At 36.1% G+C, this 22,842-nt stretch overlaps 4 protein-coding genes across 4 annotated transcripts; 2 read left to right on the top strand and 2 right to left on the bottom strand.

The window, feature by feature from the left end:
• The first annotated feature begins 7,291 nt into the window (after positions 1-7,291).
• On the top strand, positions 7,292-9,703 carry LOC118039141 (light-harvesting complex-like protein 3 isotype 1, chloroplastic). Its single transcript, XM_035045751.2, has 3 exons — positions 7,292-7,783; positions 9,083-9,220; positions 9,315-9,703. The coding sequence occupies exons 1-3, from the start codon at positions 7,399-7,401 to the stop codon at positions 9,563-9,565; spliced, it is 774 nt and encodes a 257-aa protein (XP_034901642.1). The 5' UTR covers positions 7,292-7,398; the 3' UTR covers positions 9,566-9,703.
• A 6,734-nt stretch (positions 9,704-16,437) lies between these two features.
• LOC118039139 (uncharacterized) lies at positions 16,438-18,383 on the top strand. The gene is made up of 4 exons (XM_035045750.2): positions 16,438-16,947; positions 17,040-17,339; positions 17,920-18,102; positions 18,175-18,383. The coding sequence occupies exons 1-4, from the start codon at positions 16,933-16,935 to the stop codon at positions 18,232-18,234; spliced, it is 558 nt and encodes a 185-aa protein (XP_034901641.1). The 5' UTR covers positions 16,438-16,932; the 3' UTR covers positions 18,235-18,383.
• A 103-nt stretch (positions 18,384-18,486) lies between these two features.
• LOC118039138 (subtilisin-like protease SBT2.5) lies at positions 18,487-21,022 on the bottom strand. Its single transcript, XM_035045749.2, has 3 exons — positions 20,002-21,022; positions 19,523-19,790; positions 18,487-19,181 (listed from the first exon to the last, which is right to left on the bottom strand). The coding sequence occupies exons 1-3, from the start codon at positions 20,347-20,349 to the stop codon at positions 18,493-18,495; spliced, it is 1,305 nt and encodes a 434-aa protein (XP_034901640.2). The 5' UTR covers positions 20,350-21,022; the 3' UTR covers positions 18,487-18,492.
• LOC118039185 (subtilisin-like protease SBT2.5) lies at positions 20,468-22,671 on the bottom strand. The gene is made up of 6 exons (XM_035045803.1): positions 22,499-22,671; positions 22,023-22,197; positions 21,443-21,840; positions 21,178-21,273; positions 20,957-21,026; positions 20,468-20,782 (listed from the first exon to the last, which is right to left on the bottom strand). The coding sequence occupies exons 1-6, from the start codon at positions 22,669-22,671 to the stop codon at positions 20,468-20,470; spliced, it is 1,227 nt and encodes a 408-aa protein (XP_034901694.1).
• Positions 22,672-22,842: the final 171 nt, after the last annotated feature.

The raw sequence follows: 22,842 nt of genomic DNA, 5'->3' as shown, positions 1-22,842 counted from the left end.
ATTTGTATCAGATTTTCTAATTATCAATATGGATTTAGATCGTAACTTTCAGGTCAAATTCTATTAGAGAATAATATAAATCATATTTTGGAACTTAACAGTTTAAGTTATTGAGTTGAAATGGTTCTTTAAGATAATATCAGAGTCTTGATAACTAAGCGGTTGTGAATTCGAATTTCACCATCTCCATTTATTTGATAAAAACTTAAACACAAGGTAATGTGATCTTGTATAAGTTTCAAGCCTAAAAACTTTTACTTGAGGGGATGTTTTAGAAAATAATATAAATTATGTCTTAAAACCTCACAGAACAGTTTAAGTTATTGGTTCTTTGATAAATTTAAATATCAATCACATTTATTATTTGATTTAAAAAAAAAACATATTGGCTATATTCAAATCGTGCTTCAATGTAAAATGAGTTTCACACACTATATGTATTGAGAATATGTTATCATAATATTTGAAAAAATTAGAAATCAATGTCTCACCATTAAAAAGAACAAAATCTAATAATGTAATAAAAATTGAAGTTAAAGGTAAAAATTAATTTAAATTAGGCAAGAACCATTGTAAATCTAAATTAAAATAATAACAATACCTACTTTAGATACAATTTGACTGACATGATAAAAAATCTTAATGTTATACAAACAAATTAAGAACAAGTTTAAAATGGATAAATATTTAGATTGGATCATGAAGTTATAGATTAAAAACACAAGTACAATGATAGCAACAACTCGTTAATTAATTTTTATTCATATGTTTATAGAATTTTTCACAAAATTAATTGATACTCGAAAAGGTTTTTTTTTAAAAAAAATTATCCAGTGATTCTTTAAATGAATAGCCGTTAATATGGAGGGGGGAAAAAAAAAGTACGTTGTTATTTAGCATCGAGAGTAAAAATACCCTGAATCTAATCTTAGGGCTATATTAATTTTTTTCTAATTACTTATATTTAAAACTTTTTATATTTCATATTTATTAGAAATAATAGTAATATTAATTTCAAATCGGTCGTGAACTAAGAACAAACTATTTGAATAGAAAAATCTCAGAGAGTAATTTTCACGAAAATGCCACGAGAGAAGGCATTTTCGAGAAGGTCATTCAGTGATAAGGTTTCTTCGAAAGCTAAAATATTATTCGAGAAGCTAATAATTTGTAACTCATTAAGAGGTTTTGATTTCCAATCTTTTCTTTGCAATAAACAAGTAAAAGCCAAAACCATGTAGCTGAAGCACAGGGGTTCTCGTCTCCACGGCCTTGTTTCTCCTTCAAAACACGTTTTCTGTTCACAGCTTGTCAGAGTCTCGAGTCTTTCATCAATTCAATCTCCAATCCTCCAGCCAAAGACTCTTTAAAATAACCTAAAAAAATAGAGGATTTTAAGTACAAAACCATGAGCAATTTTAACTCTCAACAATTATCAGCGCTCAGTGGTTCACTCATAACTTGACAGTTCACACACATAACGCCAAGATCCCTCCTAAGAGAATGAATTGGGCCTGTTTGAAGATAGTGACAATCACTGTAAAGGGTTTGTGAAGTATGACATCACCCTCAAGACGCACTTGAAGCAAATAATGGAAGAGGCACTGTTGATAACTGGGGCCAAAATGTGTATGGGGAATCCCCTCCCTACACTTGCAAATCTGTGATGAGAAAAGAGAAAAATGTCTTATATTATAGGGGATGAAGCTCCTGTTACCTGACAACAAGGAACACCACTAACCAAATTGCCTCTTTCGATCACTAGGAATCTTTTCTTGTAACGCATTTTTACAGAAAAATCAAAAAGCAAATCCAACTTGTAACGCATGCTTACTATATTGTCAAATCAGCAATTTAGTCAAAACGCTTTCCAAGTGTCTCACTGAAGAAGTCTCGGGGAAGAAATATGAAGCAATAATGCTGAGGTGGTGTACGGTGTACCATGAAAAGAACAAGCACTTGCATTAATTTCATGCCAGAACATGCTTGATCTCAAGAGCAAGAGCAGTGGATTAGTGAAGAGCAGGACTGATGCAAAGTTGGTGCATCGATTGAAAAGGTGTAAGGCGGTGATTGAATGTGCATGTTCTAAACCAAGCAACCAACATAAACCAAGCAACCAACCCAGTCATGAGCGCTACTCGACCTGAATTTGTTTTTTCCTTGCCCACCAATACAGTCTGTGAGGTTTGGAGCAAAGCCCACCAAGCCCATTGTGCCCCTGAACAAGGTAAGTTGAGATGAGACCCATGCTCTCCAGCCCAACTCTCAAGATCAACTAGCTACCTTGTTAGGGGAGGTCAGGATGAGGTTGTGGCTCCTCATGGAAAATTGCAACCATTATCCCACATCCAGCTCTGCTAAAAAGAGGAAAATAGAATATCTTTCAGCTTTCATTTTTGACAGATGAGAAGACAGTGTGGCATTACCGTTCTGGGTAATCATTCAGACTAGTTCACAACCAAAGGGACCAAACCCTGCCTAAGAACTTCAGTTCCTAGTATCCAGCAACCATAGATTGAGGTTTGTAACCAAACTGATAGGTATCTGATTAAAAAGTAACCGTTAATCTTACCAATTCTGCTTTCACTTTCTTTATTTCTTTCCTTGCAAGTTCAACACCTGTTGCTTGACCTTGAAATCTCCCAATTGGCTGTAGTTTGATAGAGAAAGTGCAGAAAATTTTGATTCTGAATTCTAGAGACTGATTGCAGTCAAGAAAGAAAAACTAGCAAGATATAAGACGGGATAGAATAGAGTACCATCTATCACAAAAATACCCGCTTTATCATGATCGTTGATGAGGGTAAAGCAGAGGGGTTTCCCCTCGAACCAGCAGCCAAAAGCATGGCTGCTTCTCCCCAAGCATTACCAACACAGAGAGTAAATATAGGTGGCTTGACATACCTACAGTGGTGTAAAACATTCATTGAAGAAAACATACGCAAGAATTTCCTCATGGGTGGGATTTGGGAAGGTTTACTTGTCGCATTCATAAATGCCACTGAGCTTATTTTAAAATCACAAAGCAGAGAACACACTTACATAGAGGTCATTAATAAACTATTACCACTATAATATATGCTCCACTACATATAAATATCCTACTCGTCAGAATTAAACTAGTCCTTGCTCGCACTATCAGCCACTAGGCTTTGGAGTTGGCAAAGATAAATGTATTGCCCTATAGAGCATTTAAAGCGCACTATTCATGCGATCACATGCATATGAATTTTTACAGAAGCATACATAAATACATAGAAAGCAAACTGCTTCTTTTCTTAGCATGGACATGGTTAACATTAATAAGAAGATGGCATATACTCCAACACATAAACATCTCCCTCATCCAGTCCAACACAGTAAACAGACTTGGGGAAACTTTCTAAATTCACAATCTGTTAGGAAGCTTTGGAAGCAATGACAAAAACTATTGTCCTGATTCCTCCGCCGGCGAAGGGAGAGAGGAAGCAAGTTGAAAGAGAGGCCCTTGAAGAAGATGGAGAAGAAGAGATCGTTAGGGTTCTGTTAGGGTTAGTAGTTCGTGAAGAGGCCGTTGTTGATTCTAACATTCGCCTGTGGAACACGACGGTCGATCCGTTGCGCTTGCGACCGCCATTGACGGTTGTGTTGGGCTGGGTGTGAGAAAGAGAAGAGAGTGAAGCAAAATAAAGATACCGAAGTGAAGTGAATTGTTGTTGGGTTTCGGATTTTTGAATGTTTCATGGGTTACATATTAGGCTCAGAGGCCCAAGCACAAAAGCCCAATTATTTTTACAAAATTACCGTTTTTTTCATAAATAAAATTGATTTTGTTTAAATTGCGTGGATTCGGTTTTTTAAAAAATACTTTTTGTGAAGTATACACATAGTTAACTTTCATCGTGTTTAGAAAAATGTTAGAAATTGTTTTGAATTTTTTTTATTTGAAAATATATTAAAATAATATTATTTTTTTATTTTTTCAAATTTATTTTTAATATCTATAAATTAAAATAATATAAAATTAAAAAAAATTAAAAACTATGGAAATGATAATTCAATCAGTATGTCGAAGTAATGAAATTGAAATGATATGCTTAAACAAAAAAAAAAAACGCAACTAGGCTTGGACTGGCACATACCGGGCTTGGCTTCCAGGCCCAGATCTAAAAATTAACCCACCCTTCTTTCTCCCTCGCTCCCGCCAAAAACAAATTAACAGTGGTAGGAATATATGAAAAAAGACCGCCAAACTTTTCACTTCTGTTTGGCTATGCGGTTTTACCTGTGTTTGGCTAAAATTTTAAAAAAAAAAATTTGTTAAAATTAAGTGTGGTTTATATTTTTTTGATCGTTTTGATGTGCTGATGTCAAAAATAATTTTTAAAAAATAAAAAAGTATTATTTAAATATATTTCAGCATGAAAAACTATTTAAAATATAACTGTTACCACACTACCAAACACGATCGTGCAAACACGATCGTGCAGAGAGCCCCCCCCGCCCCCCAGAGAATGGAAAAACAAAGATGTCTTCTCACTCTGTCACTTCTCCCCGTTTCTTCCTTTTCATTTTCAATTCGATTTCTTTATATATTTAATCACCAATTATCTCTTTATCTATTCGATATCACTCTTTGATATTTTCCAAGCCCTCCATTTCAATGGCTATGACCCAGAAGCAGCAATGAGTCACATCCTTGAGAAATCCCATACCAAGACTACGCGAACGGGCGACGGGAATCGGGTCCGTTGAGACTGATAATTATCTGATTTGACCTCTGTCATCTCATGAGTTATAGAATTTGATTTAATAATTTTATTATTTTTGTATATTATTTATATGATAAAATTAAATGTTTTTAAAATTAAATTCAAATTCTAAAAAAAAATACTTATATAAAATCTTGATAATCTTGTATAAAGTAAAAAAAATAAACTATAAATTTTATTTCTTAACTAATCTAATATTAGAGAAAAGTAAAATAGAAAAATAAAAAAATTAAAGGACCAAGAACTAAAAAGAACATATTAATTGATGGCCAAATCTGTGAATCAAGTAACCCAACTCAACATGTCAAAACCACAAACTTGGTAAAGGACACCACTAGGATTACTAACTTGTTTTTTTATTCTAAATTACTATTTATTTAATTATATGATAACAAAAAAAAATAATTACAGAATCAAGCGTCTAACTAATATTGAGACTTTTTGTTTTTTAAGATTATAATAATTTTATAGAAAGTAAAGTGAAATAAATTATGAAACTCAATTCTCAATTAGTACAATATTGAATGATAAAATAAAAAAAATATATATTTTTAAAGTAAACTTGTCTAACCCGTCAACAGGCTCATGAACTTTCTAAAATTTAATAACATGTTTTTTTTTCAAATCTATTTTTTTAACTATATAATTAAAAATAGATAATCACATAATTGAGTTTAATTAAAAAAATAAAAGGCACTCTGCTAAACCTGTGAATTGAGGTAACCAATGTTACCTTGTCAAACTCGCAAATCGGGTTATTGATTGCATAAAGTTTAACAACTTAGTTTTTTTTTTTTTGAAAATCATTATTTAACTAGACTTTTTTTTTAAAGAATAAATCATACCGTAATGCTATAATATTTTTCTGATATTTACTTCTTGAAATATTTTTTTGATACCGTGATAACCATATAAAATATAAATTAAAATAAATTATTAACTAAATCCTCATAAACACATCAAGTAAAAACTCTATACAAAAATAATTAAAGAAAAAAAAAAGGTTCAAATAAATAAATAAAACCATAAATTAGAGATTAGAGATTCTCCTAACTAAAATAAGAGATTCTCAATTATTTTTTGAACAACTCCTAATTAAAATAAGAGATTCTCAATTATAAAAAAGAAAAAGAAAAAAAATTATAATAATAGTAGAATATCAAAGATGTAATTCTGTGGGCGTAGCAGGTGAAGCATGCATTTTTTATGGGATCTGAACCTGATCCTCGATGAAGTCACCAGTTTTGACTTTTGGAAGCATATTATTAATTACACGGGTCTAATTTCCCAGCAGAATGCATGTGGTTAACAATACCAGCGACCTTCCCAAAGGATGCGCGTGGTTAAAAGTCATAATCGATAACGTCATCTTCTTAACTGATAAAACTTTTTCTTTTATACTTTTTTAAAAACATTTTTTAAAATATTTAATTTTTTATTTTAATTTAAAATATTTTTAATATTTTCAGATTATTTTCATACTCTAATATTAAAAATAATTTTTTTAAAATAAAAAAATTATTTTAATACATTTATAAATAAATTTTTTTTTTTAAAAACAACCACAACTACATATAATAATCACAAATTTAAATTTTTTAGGTTTTTATAATTTTTAATTTTAATATATAAAAAATTAATTAAAATATACATAAATTAATTTGAATACTCCTATTAAACAAAAAAAAGTAAGTAATTGATGACATGATTTTAAAAGTATTTTTTTTATATTATATCAAAAATTATTTTTAAATTTTTTATAAAATATTATTTTAATATATTTCTAAATAAAAATACTTTAAAATATAATTATTATCCTAGTTCAAACAATTCCGAATCCTTACATTTGGACAACTAAAATGCAAGGTACACTCATTATTCACACACATTTTACTGTTCACTAAAATAATTGTTTTTTTTTCTTTAAAAAAATATAATAGACTTTAAGATAGATGTATTTTTTCTTACAGAGCTTATTTTGTAATAGTTATAGATAGAAAAAAAAATACAATATCAATTAAAATTTTATATTTTGAGTATAGATAGAAAAAAAAAAAAAGTCTATTCAATGAGATTTCGAGTAGGAAAAGATGTGGATACACAATAATAATTAATAATGACAAAATTATCAAAGGTGATGGTCATGCATGCCCATAGTAATTAACGACATGTTTGAAAATATAATCATGCCCATATTAAAATATATCAAATATTATTTTTTAAAGTGTTTTAAATGTAAATGCTCACTCCTGTGCTTTCTTGCTTGTTAGTTATTAAAATTATAATTGATATAGTAAATAGTTAAATATTATATTCTTAGAGCATGATATTAATTAAATATAATGATTATTCTAATCTGCAACATCTTAAAAATATTATATTCCGTCAAAAATTTTGCTTCCGAGTAATTTCACCTTTTATTTTGATTTTATATGCTAATTTTCTAATTTATCCGTATACTGGGGTGAATTTTTTTTTTTTTGTTTTCCTCCGAGCGCTCGCTGGAAAGAAAGTACAAATACCCTTTGGAAGGCTGAGGAAGTGAGGATAACTAGATCAAACGTAGCCATGAACTGACACAAACACAAGCTCTAGCTCAGGCTCAAACTCCATAAACCAAAAAAAGAAGACAATCTCCATATCAATGTCTTTGTTCCCTCCGCCACTAACTCGCCTTCCACCCTCCTTCTCATCCAAACACCAGTTCATTTTCAAACCCACGCTCTCTCTCAGACCCACAAACCCTCATTTTCTCCTCTCCACTTCCAAGGCCTCTACAGACGATGGAGGAGCTGGAGTTTCAGCCTCTGCCGCCACTGTAGAAGAACCAAAATTGGAGCAGAAGGCACCAGATTCTTCTGAATCAGTTCCTGTGGCTGAGAAGAACTCTAATGGAGCTGTGGTTCCTGGTGGAGGGGTGGAGGTTGAAGTGAGTAAATTTGAGGACCCCAGGTGGATTTCAGGGACTTGGGACTTGAAGCAGTTTGAGAAAGATGGGAAAACTGATTGGGATGCTGTTATTGATGCTGGTGAGATTTTGTTTTTTCTGGGTTTTAGATTCTAGTCTGATTGATTATCTGCTTCATGACTATTATTCAGTGTTTTTTTTCCTGTTTGCATGCATTGTTTACTTTTCGGAATCTCTCATGCTTCGATATTGTTTCCTGATTGAGTTTTTGTTTGCGCATTTAACCATTTAGTTCTCATGCAAAAACATTGGGTGTTTGTGTTGTAATTTCAAATAATATGTATTCCGAATTGCTCTCCTTTTCTCTGCAATTTTTTGAAGAATGTGTTTCCTTTGAAGAAACATTTAACATGATTCGAAGCAGAATAGAGCCAATTGTGTAAAATTGAGAATGCATTGGTTTTACAGATGGTTAAATGATGTGGTGAGACATGGACTGGGTAATTAAGGCTAACTGTCTCTTATGAGAAGTCGTCATGACCATTTTAGTTGCTGTGTTTGTGGATTTCTGTTTAGAAAGAGAAAAAGTGAAAGTGGCTGCATTATTGGGGCTTGGAATTGATTGGTGTCATGTTCTTCACCCACAGACTTGTTCACATATCTGTGCATAGAAATTTTTTAAAAAATTTGTAACAGTGAGAGCGGCTGGATGAATGGGTCCATTTTGTGAACACCAGACAGGACCTGCTCATCCAACAGCTTGGAATAATGGGATTGAATCAGCTTGTATAGGTATTGTTTCCTGGCAGGTAAGTGATATGATTCCACGTACCATGTAAAGAAAGAGTGCGTTGTGCACCATCATTTGTATTAATTGCACAAGCTTTGCTACTTAAATGAGCTTCCTCTGTTCAGGGAGGAGTGCACCACCATATACAAAAGTTGTGCTGAATTCATACCCTATTTGGATAACAAGTTTATAAGGAATTGTTGGTTTGCATTTAAAACTTCTTTTATTATTAGTGCTGCAAAGTAGCTTTACTATTTTCTTGTCGTTCTGTTTCCTCGATGTAGGAATATTGTATTTACGATATTTGAGGCAGGCACTAAAATGTTTTTAAGATTTGATTTGGTTTGGAGTCCATGATGTTACAGATCGTTGTTCAGAGTCCTTGTATGTATGTAAATGAAATGATATCTTTCTGCGCTCCAGGAACATGTTAACCTTGAGAATTAGTATTTCAGAAAAACACCTGATGATTGATCATGCTGTCCTTATTCCTTGCTGTAGCATCCACATGCTGCTCGTCAATTCCATTAATTGTTTGTTGTTAAATGAAGTAGTTCCATGCATCCAGTCTGTTGTATCTCTTGATGGTATTGCTCGACATCTATTGACATGCTTTAATAACCTTTTCAGAGGTTAGGAGGAGAAAATGGCTCGAGGGTAACCCAGAATCATCAAGTAATGACGACCCTGTTGTTTTTGACACCTCAATAATACCATGGTGGTCATGGATGAAAAGATTCCATCTGCCTGAAGCAGAACTTCTCAATGGTTTGTTAAGATATTTTTCTTCCCATGTTCATGAGGAAACAGCCCTTCTAGCTCTTGTGAAACTATCTAATGTGCTTTCCTGAATTTTATGCAGGCCGTGCTGCAATGATTGGGTTCTTCATGGCTTACCTGGTTGATAGCTTGACTGGTGTTGGTGTCGTTGATCAGATGGGCAACTTCTTCTGCAAAACTCTATTGTTTGTAGCTGTGGTCGGAGTACTTTTAATACGAAAGAATGAGGATTTAGAAACCATAAAAACATTGCTGGAGGAGACAACCTTCTATGACAGGCAATGGCAAGCAACCTGGCAGGATGAGACATCTTCCATCCCTAAAAACGAGTAGCTATAAGGCAAATTCAACCTTTGCTTTTGTAATGATTTCTCGTGTACTGTTGTAATTTCGCTTGATAAGAGTGAAATTTTCGTTGTAATGCAGGTTTCCTTGAAGTTCAAATGCACTGAACTTTGCTCTTTTCTTGAATATTTGTGGAATGATACCTGAATCTTTTTTAGCCATTCACGGGGTTGCATGATAACAAGCTAACGCCTGATGTTTTCTAAGAATATCTCGAGGCTCATATAATTTAACGGATCCACGGTTGATCTGACTTTGAGCATTCATGATAAAAAATCAAACAAAGGGGAAAGGGGCATTTTTTCAATACAATTAATGACGACAAGAGAAGTTAAACATAAATTCTTAAGAGTATATATCCACCATTAAATGCCGATTGCAACAAGCACGTTAAAATATAAGATAAATCCCATCTTAAGCTTCTTTTAATCTGGAATCAAGCTCGGTAAGTTTATAAGGGGCTCGTTTCATCCACATGAAATAGCAGCCGTAATGTTGTTGTTCTTTTTTATTTTATTTTTTTTTTTTTTTTTTTTCTGGGGGAATAGGTAATCCATAGAATGACACAACGAAGTAGTTGAATCAAATAGAAAGAGCATATTTCTTTTGCTTTTTGCAGAAAGAATGCGTTCAATTGTTTGGACCCACACATTCACACCTCCAAGCAAAACGCAAAAGCAACTTCATCACTTCTCGATCAGCCAAGTAATTTCATAGATGATATTTTCTAGTTTTGGCAAATTAATGGCATTGACTGATCAACACATGCAACAGAGAGAGAGAGAGAGGGCAAATCACCTCAGAGTGGTACCTAATGCCGCCTTTCATTGGGCCACGAGCATTGTCACGTTGGATTCTAAATCCAGCATAAGAGGCAAGAGTGCCATCATCTTTTGGGAGGTGTTCTCAACCTGCAAAACCAAATTACCTTCATGTTGAATTAACAAAAGAAAAAGAAGAAAAACAGATACCAAAAAGAGAAATGGTTCTTTAATTACTTTGATTTCTCGAAAAGGGATAGAAAGGCTCTTTTCAAGCTTAGAATCCAGACCAAGAATGCGAGCTGCATGGCGAAAGTTGCGGTTGGTGGCTGCAGGAGCATTCATGGTTGCCCTAACTAGCTCAAGCAAACAAAAGAGTGAAAATGAAAAGGATGGCTATAAAACAAAGAAAGAGCAGCAAGAAGAAGAAAAGATAGTCAACAAATGTAGAGTGCATTGAATCTCCGAAATTTTCATTCTACTTGCCATGTAAAGGTTTGACTAATTTGACAAATCAACAAATGCTAATCTTATGAAAAGATTCTTTTCCCAATCATTTTTTTTCTCGAAACATTTTAGCCATTGATCTTACAAGATCCACTAATTAGATTCCCGGATTCAATTAATGCATCAGATTTTTTTTAAAATAATCTTGGGTCCCTTCACTTGTTTGCCAAAACTAGATTATTAATTAAATCATTCCACGCCAAGAACAATCTCAAGGAACTGGAAGTCCTAAAAACATGACAGATGAAAGAATAAGCATGCATATCATCAATGTGCATCGAGCTCAAATGACTGTCTGTGGCTTCTTCAAGAGATCGCAGGTTCATGTTGCTGAGTGCTGAGGGGTGCAACTCATTAAAGGGCAAAGGCAACAACACCATGGTCTCACCACAGTAGGAATGTCGAATAAATTAACCATTCATATTAGTTAGTGTCTTTGGCACTTTAAAAGTTTTTGTATTTTACAACTGTCGTTGTTGCAGTGATTCTGAACAACAAAAATAACAAAGGGTAATGCTTGTGTTTAAAAAGAGATTGATGAATGAAAAGCTTGAATACTTTATTCATAACTGCAGCTCAATTTATAGAGCTGATACATAACAAACTCCTACGATCATGGTCCTACATTCAAGCCATGATCAATTGATAATGGAAATAACAGAGCTGCGAAATAGCAGCAAGAACAAGAGAATAGGAACAGACTTGACTAAATCAAAAATTAAAGAAAGAATAAAATTCCAGCTCAACAGTCCTGAACATTATTTCTAACACTCCTCCTTGTTTAGGAGCTGCAAACTCCCAACTTTGTTCTCAGAAATTCGAATTTGTTGACTGGCAGTGGTTTGGTGAAAATATCAGCTGCTTGTTCTTCAGTTTTGCAGTAAATAAGAATGATACTCCCATCTTTCTGCACCTCTCTTAAAAAGAATAATTTGATGTTGAATTGCTTGGTTTTCCCGTGAAACACAGGATTATTAGAGATGGAAATGGCAGCTTGATTGTCAACTAGAATTTCTGTGCTTTCCTTTTGCTCCAGGTTAAGATCAGATAAAATTTTCCTCAGCCACAAAGCTTGATTGACAGCAGCTGTTACAACCACAAACTCAGCTTCAGCAGTGGATTGGGCTACGGTTTCTTGCTTTTTTGAATTCCATGAAAACACACCAGAACCTAAAGAGAAACAGTAGCCTGATGTGCTCTTCAAGTCATCAATTGAGCCTCCCCAATCACTGTCAGAGTACCCGACCAGTTTGAACTCTCTACTTCTTGTGTATCTTATGCCAAAATTGCAGGTTCCTTTGACATATCTTATCACTCTTTTAGCAGCCTTGAAATGCAATTCACTAGCACAATGCATGAATCTAGACAAGATACTCACATCATTCAAAATATCAGGCCTAGTTGCAGTGAGATACATCAAGCATCCAACAATTTTTCTGAATTGTGCTTGATCAACCTTCTCGGCTCCATCTTCTTTACATAGCTTCTCCTTTTGATTCATAGGAGTGCTTACTGCTTTGCAATCTTCAAGTTTAAACTTTTTGAGGATTTCTTTGGCATACTTCTTCTGACATATGAACACTTCATGTTCAACTTGCTTAACTTCCATTCCAAGAAAAAAGGACATCAAACCCAAATCTGTCATCTCAAATACACTCATCATCTCTTGCTTGAACGTCTCCACATTATTGTTGTTATTTCCTGTTACAAGCAAATCATCAACGTAAAGTGAGATGATAAGGATGTTATCACCATTTTGCTTGATGTAAAGAGTCGATTCAGAGAGGCTTTTAGTGAATCCCAAGTGCTGCAAATGTTCATCGATTCGGCTGTACCAAGCTCTTGGAGCTTGCTTCAATCCATATAGTGCCTTCTTAAGAAGACAGACTTTGTCCTCCTCTCCTTCATTTGCAAAGCCTTTTGGTTGCTCAGTATAGATCTCCTCCTGCAAAACACCATTTAAAAACGCTGACTTGACGTCCATTTGATACACCTTCCAATTCAGCTGTGCTGCAATGGCAAGTAGCAGCCTGATAGTGTCAAGTCTTGCTACCGGTGCAAATGTGTCTGAGTAGTCCACGCCAAAGATTTGTGCATAACCCTTCACCACTAGTCTGGCTTTGAGCTTATTGATTGAGTCATCAGCGTTGAGTTTTGTTCGATACACCTATTTTACACCGATTACATTTCTGTTTTGAGGTCTGTCAACCAACTCCCACGTGTTGTTTCTCGTGATCATGAGAAGCTCCTCCTTCATCGCAGCAAGCCAATTTTGATCTAGCTTGGCTTCTTCAAAGTCTGCAGGTTCACACACAGCAATGTTGCACCTTTGATACACATCAAGGAGTGACCGTGTGCCTCTAATAGGAGTGTCATCTGTCATGTTGATGTCCCAATCTTCCATGCTTTGATCATCTGTGTCTGAAACAAGATAATTGCCTTTTGGAGAGGCTGAATCTTCTTTGATTGCATCGTTCCAGTCCCATTCTTCATCTTCCAGGAATTGGACATCTCTACTTATAACGATTTTTCCAGTTTGTGGCTGGAAAATCTTATAAGCCTTTGAAACTAAGCTATAGCCAACAAAAATGCCTGGAAGTGCTTTCTTGTCAAGTTTATCCCTCTTGACCTGTGGAACAAGGGTGAAGCACAAACATCCAAATACCTTAAGAAAATTCAGAGATGGTTTGTAACCATACCATGCCTCAAAGGGTGTTTGATCCTTCAAGGCTCTTGTAGGCAGTCGATTTTGCAAGAACACAGCAGTGTTTGCAGCCTCTGCCCAGAATTTCTTTGGTAAATTCTTCTCATGTAGCAAGCATCTTGTCATTTCCAATATGAACTTGTTTCTCCTCTCACTAACTCCGTTTTGCTGAGGAGTATACGGAGTTGTTAGCTGATGATGAATGCCTGCCTCCTCACAAAAAACGTTGAAGGCATTGGAAGTGTATTCCTTGCCATTGTCTGATCTGAGGGCTTGAATTTTGCAACCACTTTCATTTTCAACTTTGGCCTTGAAATTCCAGAACACCTGTGCTACCTCTGACTTGTGCTTCAAGAAGAAAATCCAGCACATTCGGCTGTAATCGTCAATGAAGACAGCATAATACAGACTCCCATTAAGAGAGAGTGTCCTTTGTGGTCCTGCAATGTCAGTATGAATCAATTGCAGCTTCCTTGTTGCTCTCCATGTGGCTTCTGGAAAGGGCTTCCTGTTTAGCTTGCCAGTGTGACAAGTTCTGCAGCTGGATATGTGATCATCAAGTGCTGGGAAATCCTTAGCCATCATCTTGGATTTCATAAGCATCAGCCCTCTATGATGATAGTGCCCGAGCCTCTTGTGCCAAATATCTGTGATATTTTCTTTAATTGGGAAAGCAGTATGCTCCTCCTCCAATGGATTTAGAGCAAAACTCTTCCCTTTCATGATTATTTTGAAAATATCATGACCATTCACATCTTTGATCAAGCAGCAATTGTTTTCAAACACTACTTTATAACCCTTCTCAATAAGCTGACCAACACTGTATAAGTTTTGATTTATACCAGGGACATACAATACATCAGAGATGAACTTAGTACCTGAGCAAGTCAAGATTGCCACGGTTCCCTTTCCTTCAACAGCAAGGTATTCTCCATTTCCAGTGTTGCTCCTGTTGAAATTCCTGGAATCACCTGATGATGCTTGACTGCTTCCATTCTTCTTGTAATTCTTTCCTTTTTCTCTATGCTTGACGAATAGAGCTCTTTCAATCTCATCTTCCTGTCTCATGATCCTCCTTTGCTCCTGAGCTTGTAATGCATTTAGCATTTCTGTCAAAGTAATTTTTGACATATCCTTGGTATTTTCCAAGGATGTAATTGTAGCTTCAAAGATTTCAGGAATTGTTACAAGAATTTTTTGAACAATTCTTGACTCAGGCAGGGACGAGCCAAGTAAACTGATTTGGCTTGCAATATTAAGCAGTCTGTCAGAGTACTCTTTGATGGATTCAGTTTTCTTCATCTTCTGCAACTCGAAATCACGCATCAAGTTCAACACTTGCATACCTTGAATTCTTTCATCCCCTTCATACTCAGTCTTGAGAAACTCCCATATCTCCTTTGCTGTTTTCAGAGACATGATTCGAGTGAAAATGGTGGATGCAACTGTAGCAAACAAGCACGCCTTTGCCTTTGATTTTTTTTGTCTTCTTCTCCTTCTGTGATTTGATCTGCGCCATGGTGGGATTGTTTGGAAGTGCAGGGATTTCATAATCTTCTTCCACTGCCTCCCACAAATCCAGAGCCTCTAAGTATGTCTCCATCCGTACTGCCCAAAACTGGTAATTGTCGCCATTGAACACTGGTGGAGCAATTGATGAGAAGCTTACTTCTGTCTCCATGGGTTACAACATAGATCCCTTTAAATCAAGATGCTCTGATACCAATTGTCGTTGTTGCAGTGATTCTGAACAACAAAAATAACAAAGGATAATGCTTGTGTTTAAGAAGAGATTGATGAATGAAAAGCTTGAATACTTTATTCATAACTGCAGCTCAATTTATAGAGCTGATACATAACAAACTCCTACGATCATGGTCCTGCATTCAAGCCATGATCAATTGATAATGGAAATAACAGAGCTGCGAAATAGCAGCAAGAACAAGAGAATAGGAACAGACTTGACTAAATCAAAAATTAAAGAAAGAATAAAATTCCAGCTCAGCAGTCCTGAACATTATTTCTAACAACAACTGTGTTGGTTAGAACCGGTTTCGGTCTTTGACTTGGATCGCCATGTGATGTGGAAGGAGAAGATTGGATGGTGAGATGAGAGGGAAGAGATTTGCCTTAATTTGTGTTTTGGATTAAGGGTTTTGCGGTTGACACTGGCTTGTGCACTTCTGTCAAGGCAGAAGTATGGGCAGTAGTTACTGGTCTAGAGCTGGCATGGTCAATGGGTCTCCGCAGATTGATTCTAGAGACGGATTCTGCAGTGGTAGTTGCATTACTTTTAAAAGTGTTGTATATACTGGATGGAAAACAAATACAAATAAAATACTAATAAGTAAATTTACTCAATTCTCTGAAATTGGACATGTCCACGGAAACAACAAATTGTATATTATTAAAGAAATGATACAAACACTCAACTCAACCCAATACAATCTCACAAAACCTAGTATTTCATTCTTATACTTAGTCTTTATCTTAAATCTACTCTTTTACACTCTTGAAGTTGCACTTGCACTCACCACACTTACATTTTACTCTTGCATTCTTGCTTTTTCTTTGCCTTCATTTATAGGAGAAATAAGAGCTTTGATAACAACCAATAATTATCAAATAACTACTACAATAAATATAATAGTTGAATAGTGATAATGGTTGATGATGGTTGAAAAATAAGTGATAGTAGTTAATCGTGGTTGAAAAATGTTGACAATTTTGCTATAAAAAAAATACGTGAAAGCAGATGCACTCTGCCTTAATCACCGAGGCAAGAGAGTGTTCTGTCTAGAGAATAGGATGTTCAAGTTCAGCATGCATACCGGGAAGCCAACAATTCTGCAGATTGGCTAGCTAATTTCGGTCAAACAAAGTAGCTGCTTCATAGTGATAGCAGGCTTCATAGTGACCCCCATCGAGTTTATATTTCATTTTGTATTATAATCTTATTGGGTTAGCATTACCTTGTTTAATATAATTTTTAAGGCGTCATGCCCTGATTATTATTAAAAAAAAAAAAAAAACATAGTGTCCAGCTTAAATTAATATCGAATTTGGCTTTGTATAAGTATAATATTTCTTAATTCGGAACAATGTGTTCGGTTGCTCGTTCCAACCAAAGCCTTCATTCTAGCCTCCCTTGTTTGGCCTGCCGTCTCCACCCGCCGGTTCTGATCTACCACAATAATATTTATGCCCTGCTCATGCAAGCCTACAAAAAATAAAACTATATATATATATATATATATATATATATATATATAGAGAGAGAGAGAGAGAGAGAGAGAGAGAGAGAGATGCATGCTCCTATATAACTTCATTTCTCTCAAAAACAAACGAAAAACATTCTCCTGCCTGCCACTGCCAGGATCATCATGCCAAGAAAAATGGTAAAATCCTCTCTTTCCCTTTGATATCACTTTGTTAATGGAGAAGAGTTTAAGGAAACGATGGCCAATATACATGTACGATTTTATTTCAGGCAAAGTTGTGCAGGGGGAAGGCAGTGATAGTGAGTGTGTATGAAGAGAGGCCAGGGAAAAGAAGGGTCTCATCATCATCAAATAGCCACCACCACCACCACCACCACTATGTTCATCATGTCATCAAACAAGAGGTAACCCTACACAAGAATGGAGATTCTCGTAAAGGATACAGTAGAAGAGCTGAGCTTCTTCACTACTCTGAACGCCTTCGAGAGTCTGCTCTATCAGCAACATCCTCCCCTTCAGTACCGAAGCCAATTTCTTCCAACAACCAACACCACCAACCCACAACAAACGTACTGGACTTGTACAGCTTATTTTTTCTATATTATTTCTAATGACATATTTAGACAGCTAGACTTAAAGAATTTTCCAGAGAATTGATTCAGACATCGTAATTTTCTTCTTTTCTCAAGTTCTTTCACTGATCTAGGAGAATTGAGAAGCTCAACTTTGATCCTTATCACAATTTTGGTAACATGATCTGCATTTTTATGATATTGATTTTGTTGAGTCTGGTAGCATTTAATTCCTGGATTGGATTACTTAATAACTTTTGGTATATCAATAATATATTAGATTCTGCTAATGCCACCTTTCAAAGCAAGAGGACCAACTTAACTAGCCTATGAAGATTTTCATATTTTTTTTGTGTAATATATCAACCACTACCCTGAATTTTGTCTGTATAATTATATATCCTACACAGACCAGAGACCATCTTTAATGTATTGTTTTAGACTACCTTTGCTCTTTGTTGTCTTGTCAAACAAAAGCTTTCTTACTCTTTTTTCTTTTTTTCCTTATCATATGCTATTCCTATTATTTATCTTCCCAGCTGAAAGCTGCAATAATGTCAATCTTTACCTTTGCTAGATTGTTGCTGCTCCAAGGAAGCCAAGATTCTCCAGGAGCACTAGTCCCACTTGTCTAGGCGATTGGAAGATCTTGATTCCGAATTGCAGATCTTTGACAAGTATCCAAGCTAAGCAAAAGAAGAAAAAGAAACATAGTGGATCCACAAGCAATGCCATGATAACTGTAATGAAAAGCCTAGAGGTGAGACAAGTAGTGGTGGCACTTCTTGACATAATATAGATGAATTGCGTTCTAAAATCTTGATTCTTTTAGGTACAAAAGAAGAAGGGATTTATTCTGAAACTGCTCTCAAAACTGCAAAGGCATAGATGAATTGCTTCGCATGGTTTCTCAGAAACCCACATCCATTAAAGGGAAATAAATTTTGTAACTTCAGGAAATGAAGACAAAAAAACAACATATATGCTTTCATGTGCTATATTACATATGGTATGCAACTAAGTGCAAATTCTTTTTATTCACTTGTTCATAAATTGTTTTTCATTCAAAACCAGCTTGACTCGTGATTTCTTTTTGAATTATTGCATCATAAAGCAAAATGAAGAATTATCTCCCGAATCTTAAAGGAAATCAGCTTTTCAATGATTTGCTAACGTAAACAGCTATAGGAACTCTAACAACATGCTTTCTGCTTCCATGCAACACCATCTCTCCGAATGTGTAACTTCTCGTTGCCTTAATTGCCGTCAACATAATGCTAAGATGCTTCGAAGCATTACCGCTTATCACAACTACTCGTGGGGAAACAGTTACGTTTACACCTGATGGTTGTCTCACAGTCACTCTATAAACCTCATTCCTGCTGCTCACGTTTGTAACACTACGAATCACCTTTCTTGACCCAACTAGATTCGAAATTGTCACACTAGCGGTGTTCAAATCTGAACACCATGCTCTTCTCTTTGTTGGACAACCAGTTCCTACTGCTTGTCTTACAGAACCTTCATCAACACCTGGAACAGCACAAAGAAACTGGACATATTGTTCAAAATGAGAATCGAATACGAGTCCTGGGTCGATGGCATGGACTGGGTTTATGAATCCAGCACCAAAATCGAACGGTGTAGCAGGGGCTATTTGGCTAGTTAACTGTGCTAAAATGGGAGAGCCAGAATGGTCAAATGTACTGGCAGTGGTCATCATTGCTGATGTGATTGCTGCAGGACTCCACCTAGGGTGCTTTTGCTTGATTAAAGCCGCAATACCAGCTATGTGAGGAGTGGCCATGCTAGTACCTGATACAAGCGCAAAGTTTTGCCCTGCAAGAATGACAGCACGAATTCATTAAAAGGAAAAACAAACTAGATTGATGGTATGGAATTATCCGTTTCCCTTCCCCAAGATATACCAACATCATCATCATCATTTCGATATTGAAGCAGATGATGCACATGAAAGGAGATCGAGTGTCTGTTTGCGAACTTAAGGGACTTAAAATGACATTGCTTCCGTAAATAATTCCGGCAAGATAAAGATATCAAGTCTTGTTTTTTAATCTCGGTCACAACTATGTGGATAAGTAATACTTGTCATCCGATTTTTGGAGGGGCATAAGCGATGCTGGTTACCCATTAAAAAAACATAAAAACAGTGTTCTTACCCTTGATAGAAGGATCTCCTTCACTGTTGGGGCTCCACGCAGCCCAAATGGAGGATCCTGGGGCCATGACATTTGGTTTGAGGACATCAGCAGTTTGCAAAAGTGCATTGTTCACATCGGGACCTCTAGACGAATAGGATGCAACAATTGGTGCCTGCCGAGTAAAGAATGCTCGCCTTCCATCCAATATTCTTGCCCTTGCAGCAAAACCCACAGCTTGTCCACTGGTACTCCTGATGGTATTTGAGTTATAATACTCCCACAATGCCTGTAAACGAATGGATAAACCATTTCATTAGTCATCCATTAATCTAGGAGATTTTAGGAATTAGGAATGAATGGCATTAATGAGAAATACTAACTTATCCTGTGGGAATACTAACTCATTTGTGTGAAAAATAAAAGGATAGACAGAGAGCTACAGAATCAAAATGAGCATGTTTGGTAATGAAATCTTATTGAATGGTAATGTGCCATACTCTGGAAGATTGTATGTTGTTCAGTATAATGGCAGGTACTTGCATAGTCATTGTGGTACCCCTGACTTGCTCAGAACCAATGTCAGGATCCATTGTGATGATAAAACCTGCAGCCCCTATCTTCTGTATTGTGCTTGCAACAGCTGCGATGCTTGCAGCCTCATTTTCAAAGTCAAAGGTATAAGTGCAGATAACCAGCTTGTTTCGAACTGATGATAAGATGAAGTGTTCTGGATGCTGACAGCTTTCAACTTCTAGAACACTAGTGGTGTTCCTATGAGAGACATCAGCTGCTGCCACTATTCGGTAAGGCATTTCTCCTGCTGTTGGAGCTGCACAATTATTCATAACCAAAGAATTGCACCAATTTGAGTGGAATATACTATTGATTAATTCCAAGAATGGATGAATGAAAATCTAAACTGCAAACCAAGTCACACCATCTTATTTGTTCATACATGCATGATTAATAAACAAGGGCAAGAGTTGGAATATTACGGGCAAGACCAGTGCCAGAGAAGCTTCGCCCATTCCCAAGAATGATTGAGTTGCTGTACTTGCGATCGATGATGGAGGCAGCTACACTGGTGATCCAGGGGCTAAAAGAAAGGATCGAACTGGGAGAAGGGCCACCATTTCCAGCAGCTTGAACAACAAAAACTCCAGCTTTTGTAGCAAATAAAAGCTCCATTTCTAGCACATTGAGGAAGGCAGAAGGACCAGATGGGACACTAGATGGCCCTATGGAGAGGCTTAATATATCAACTCCATCCTCCACTGCCTAGTGTAAGTTGTTAATAATTGCTTCAGTAAATTTGAACATCCAAGCTACTAAATTAAATTAAAAGATAAGGATCCATGCTTGCATGCTAAATTTTTGCGATGTAGATATTAGACAAGTAAAGCTCTCTAAGTTAATCCATTTTTACAAGTTCAAGTTGCATAATCATCAAACCTGATCCACAGCAGCCACGACATCTGACATGTAACCTCCAAATGTGTAAAGAGCTTTGTACACAGCAATCCTGTTTAGAGCGAAAAAAAAAAAAACTATAAACAAGTACTAGCTTATGAAAAGGAGAAAATGTATAGCAAAAACCTGAATAACTGAAACTGGCTATAAGAATAACATAGTATGCTCGCTAAAAGAACCAAATTTAGATTACCATTGCTTACCTTGCTCCGGGAGCCATGCCACTTGCATAACCGTAATTGAAGTCGTTGGCAATCACTGGTATTTGGTGGTTTCCAGCAGCTGTGGAGGCTGTATGGCTGTTAAACATCAGATTTGGATACAAACTTAGTTCAGCTTGGTATAAAACAAACCTGATCTACTAAGTTTCCACATAAGCAACAACTATCAGTTAAAAGAATCTCAATGACGGCAAAAGATAAAAAGCTATCATGCAAAAAGAAGGCAACCGCGCTGGGAATAACTTGCCTTCCATGACCAACAGCATCATAGGGGGATGCATAATCGCGTGTTGCATTGAAGTCACCAGCAGCTATTGCTGCACGAGCAAAATATTGTGCCCCTACTATCTTGCCATTGCATGATGTTGAAGGAAACTTCTCTCCGGTGACACATTTTCCTTTGTATTTGGAACTGTTTGTAAATCGTGCAGAGGAACCACCTGTAAAACTTGGATGAAGAGGGTTTATCCCCGTGTCAATAAAACCTATTACTACCCCCTCACCCGAACTCTCTGCTCCCCCTAAAATTGGCCAAACACCAGTAGGAATCCCAAGAAAGCGAGGTGTATGTGTTGTAAACTTCTCCATTTTGACATCTTCATGGATAGCTCTAACTCCTGTTGCGTTCTTCAGAGTTCTGAGGACCTGTAAAAATGTCATTTCTTTCACTATTTGGTCCAGTTAATCCTTGTGAAGAATCAAAGATAGATGGCACGATTATATAGCTCCGACTACAATACAAGTACACGACTATGTTTTGTTCCCATTAATAACTTTGTAGGCTTTTATATGTGAAGGATGAAGCAAGTTCTTGTACGTAGGAATACCTCCTTGGACTGAACATTGACTGCAAACCCATTAACCAAATGAGTGTAGCTGTAGAGCTTGTTGTAGGTATCTTTCAGGAGCAGGGATTCTAAGAATACGTCATGGCTTGTCCTTAATCTCTCTTTGTATGCCAAAGAAGCCTCCTCAATCCTATGCGGAGTCAAATTTGATTTTCTAGAGTATAAAAGAGAAATTGCAGACAGGTGAAACAAATCAGTATCCAGGAAAAACAAATAAAAAGAAACAAAAAACAAGCATAAGAGGATATGTTATATATATATATATAAAGGACGACACCTAGAATGGGCTTGCTTTGATTTGAAAGAGAAAACAGGTTCATCATCCATCAAAACAATGAGAACTTTTGCTTCAGCTATTAGAGGATCAACGATCATGACAAAAGAAATGAAAAGAATGGAGGAGAAAATGGAAGACATTGCCAGTGGCACTGATGTCCTGCAGATGAGTGGGTTACGTAATGACCCTTTTCTTTTCCTTGCCACGCAAAGTGAGATGCACCTTAAGATCAATCCTGCTCTTCTTCAGAGCACCGAGTGCAAAACATGTTAATTTCATGAGCCATCGAAGTGTATTAGGTGATGGGTCTGAACCGTGAAAGCTTATTTCAGCTATCAACGCCTTTCCCATTTTCTAACCTCCTTCAGTTCATGCAGGTGATCTACCCTTGCCTCGCTGTAACTGGAATTGCAGGTGCTTGCAAGGCCAGTTGATCATGCATATTGATCGAGCCAACAATGGATCCCAAACCTAACTTCTGTCTCGGTTTGCGTTGCATACATGCTTGTGCTTCTTTAGTAA

The sequence above is a fragment of the Populus alba genome, chromosome 1 (genome assembly GCF_005239225.2).
Source record: "Populus alba chromosome 1, ASM523922v2, whole genome shotgun sequence".
Lineage (NCBI taxonomy): Eukaryota > Viridiplantae > Streptophyta > Magnoliopsida > Malpighiales > Salicaceae > Populus > Populus alba.
This window is presented reverse-complemented; position numbering and strand designations above follow the sequence as displayed.

Coding starts and splice junctions, on each gene's coding strand:
- LOC118039141 (XM_035045751.2), top strand. CDS start 7,399: ATGTCTTTGTTCCCTCCGCCACTAACTCGCCTTCCACCCTCCTTCTCA. Junction 7,784..9,082: donor GGATGCTGTTATTGATGCTG/GTGAGATTTTGT, acceptor TAACCTTTTCAG/AGGTTAGGAGGAGAAAATGG. Junction 9,221..9,314: donor TGAAGCAGAACTTCTCAATG/GTTTGTTAAGAT, acceptor AATTTTATGCAG/GCCGTGCTGCAATGATTGGG.
- LOC118039139 (XM_035045750.2), top strand. Junction 17,340..17,919: donor ACCACCAACCCACAACAAAC/GTACTGGACTTG, acceptor TACCTTTGCTAG/ATTGTTGCTGCTCCAAGGAA. Junction 18,103..18,174: donor CTGTAATGAAAAGCCTAGAG/GTGAGACAAGTA, acceptor TGATTCTTTTAG/GTACAAAAGAAGAAGGGATT.
- LOC118039138 (XM_035045749.2), bottom strand. CDS start 20,349: ATGAATAATTGTGCAGCTCCAACAGCAGGAGAAATGCCTTACCGAATA. Junction 19,791..20,001: donor ACAACATACAATCTTCCAGA/GTATGGCACATT, acceptor ATTCGTTTACAG/GCATTGTGGGAGTATTATAA. Junction 19,182..19,522: donor AGGAGATCCTTCTATCAAGG/GTAAGAACACTG, acceptor TCATTCTTGCAG/GGCAAAACTTTGCGCTTGTA.
- LOC118039185 (XM_035045803.1), bottom strand. CDS start 22,671: ATGGGAAAGGCGTTGATAGCTGAAATAAGCTTTCACGGTTCAGACCCA. Junction 22,198..22,498: donor GAAAAGAAAAGGGTCATTAC/GTAACCCACTCA, acceptor TTTATACTCTAG/AAAATCAAATTTGACTCCGC. Junction 20,783..20,956: donor TCGTGGCTGCTGTGGATCAG/GTTTGATGATTA, acceptor AACTTACACTAG/GCAGTGGAGGATGGAGTTGA.